The sequence below is a fragment of the Penaeus vannamei genome, chromosome 5, assembly GCF_042767895.1.
Source record: "Penaeus vannamei isolate JL-2024 chromosome 5, ASM4276789v1, whole genome shotgun sequence".
Taxonomy (NCBI): domain Eukaryota; kingdom Metazoa; phylum Arthropoda; class Malacostraca; order Decapoda; family Penaeidae; genus Penaeus; species Penaeus vannamei.
This window is the reverse complement of record NC_091553.1, coordinates 27127307-27129408: the sequence shown is the minus strand read 5'-3', so window position 1 is coordinate 27129408 and position 2102 is coordinate 27127307. Positions and strand designations below refer to the sequence as shown.

Below are 2102 nucleotides of genomic sequence, written 5' to 3'. Positions count from 1 at the left end.
TGAGAAAACATCTCAGACCTCCTCTCTGTCCTCCTTACGAGGGTCCATTCCCGGTCATCCGAAGAGGCGACAAGACGATCACCATCGGCCGCCCAAAGGGAGAAGACACCGTGACCGTCGACTGCGTCAAACCTGCACACCTGCACCAGCCCATCAAAATCGCCAAAGTCCGTTTCGCGACCGCGAAACTAGAGGGGGAGTGCTGTAGCGGTTCCTGATTGGCCATCAATCTAGAACCGCACCTGACCTGTGATTGGCCGACTCCTGCCTCGGGACCGCCCAATCTGGCCGAGTAAACATCGCCGGTCAGGCGAGCCGGATGAGCCGGAATCATAGACTACAGCTCCTTTTCCCTACTGTCTCTCACCCCAGCCCAGGTTAATAAACTTGAAACCATCCAAAACAAGTGCATGCGTATCATCCTCGGGGCCCCTAGGTGGACGCGCCTCGTGAACCTGCGTCTGGAGGCCAAGTTAGTTCCCCTACACATAAGAATCCAGCAGATTGTTGCAGGTCATGTCTGCAAGATTGTATCCAATCACAGACAGTCACCTCTGGGAGATTCTCTAAGACGGATCCTAGACAACCCTCAACCCCCTCATCGCCGCGATCTTCCCTGGCATCATGAGATCCATCAAAGCGTCACCTCCTTCAACCTCCTTCCTGCTCTATTGTCCCGCGGCATTGATGCACCACACCATGGATATGCAGAACCAAATCCCTGGGAACCACCACTTGCAACCTTTCTAATTAACAGTCTCCCGAGACCTAAGAAGAATTGCTCTCCGGGTGACCTGCAGAGTCTGCGAGAGACTATCTCTTCAATTGAGAATGACAGAGACACTACTGTCATCTACACTGATGGGTCTGTTGATCCAGAATCAGGCAGAGCCGGAGGTGCATTTCTTTGCAATGACTATGTACAGACATCGAGACTCAGCAATGATTCCTCCATCCTCCAGGCAGAACTGTTCGCCATTAGATCAGCATTGACTTATGCGCTCTTCTGTACAAAATCCACAGTATGTATTTTCACGGACTCCCTCTCTGCCATTCACACCTTACAGAACTGTGCTCACTTGGACAATGTCTACTTAACAACATCAACTCTGTTCAAGCTACAACAGCTGACTCAACAAGGCAAGACAGTCCAAATAATGTGGATTCCCAGTCATGTCGGATTAAAAGGCAATGATCGTGTAGACTCTGCAGCCAAATCCAGCCTCCACCAAACTCGCTTACAGCCGATTAAACCAAGTATCAGCCAAATAAAAAACAGAGCCAAGATTACAGCAAAGCAAATTACACTTATCCAACACCAAGTCTGGGTTCAAGCAGGTTCACCTTCGGCGACCTGGTACAAGACGGTCACTGAATATGAAACCATCACCATCCCCCGTTCCATGTCTAGGAAGGATGCTGTCATCATCCACCGGCTACGGCTAGGCTATCCTTGTAGCTGGGAGATTGACGAACGAGTGCCAAAAGAGTGCAATTATTGTCAGACTGTAGTGAGCCATCCACTAACACACTACCTACTAGACTGTCAGGCACTCTATCACATTAGACACCACAATTTCAGCGACGTACCATACAGAGAAACCACACACAGAAGCACTGTTGCAGCAACTTACGCCCGCATCATACTTGACTCAGAGGAATCCTTTAAAACAATCTCTGCGTCACCTCCCCCAAGATAAACTTTAACCAAGGTAAACTCAATCAAACTCAGAATAAGTTCACTTAACTAGCACCAATAACCGGGTGGCGAAATCCAACTCACTTACGCTGAAGAGTCACCTCTGCCTTACCGGGAGGAGCTACTTTCCTGACTTCTGCGGAGACAGCTTCGTCGTCGGCGTGACGGGGCGACCACCGTCTTACTTCCTGGAATCCTGCTGGTGCTGCTTCGCCGTGGCGCATCGTCGGTGTGGAGCTGTTTGCGGCGCTCTCCTTGTTCCTGATGTTGGGTAAGCTCTGGCTAGTAATTGCCGGGGCTGGCCACTTACTGTAGGGTACGCGGCGCCTAAGTAAGGCGTCAGGGCGGAGTTGGAAGGCCTCGGCCATGGGCCCTACAGCCCACTTACAGCTGTTGCTGCCTC

General features: G+C 51.1%; 1 protein-coding gene across 1 annotated transcript in view; it reads left to right on the top strand.

Moving 5' to 3' along the window:
* Window positions 1-1700, top strand: part of LOC138861779 (uncharacterized) — a 4093-nt gene extending 2393 nt beyond the window's left edge. Inside the window, exons 2-3 of the mRNA XM_070121612.1 lie at window positions 17-204; window positions 373-1700. Coding sequence (XP_069977713.1) covers window positions 17-204; window positions 373-1700 — 1516 coding nt within the window. The remainder of the gene's footprint in view (window positions 1-16; window positions 205-372) is intronic.
* Window positions 1701-2102: the final 402 nt, after the last annotated feature.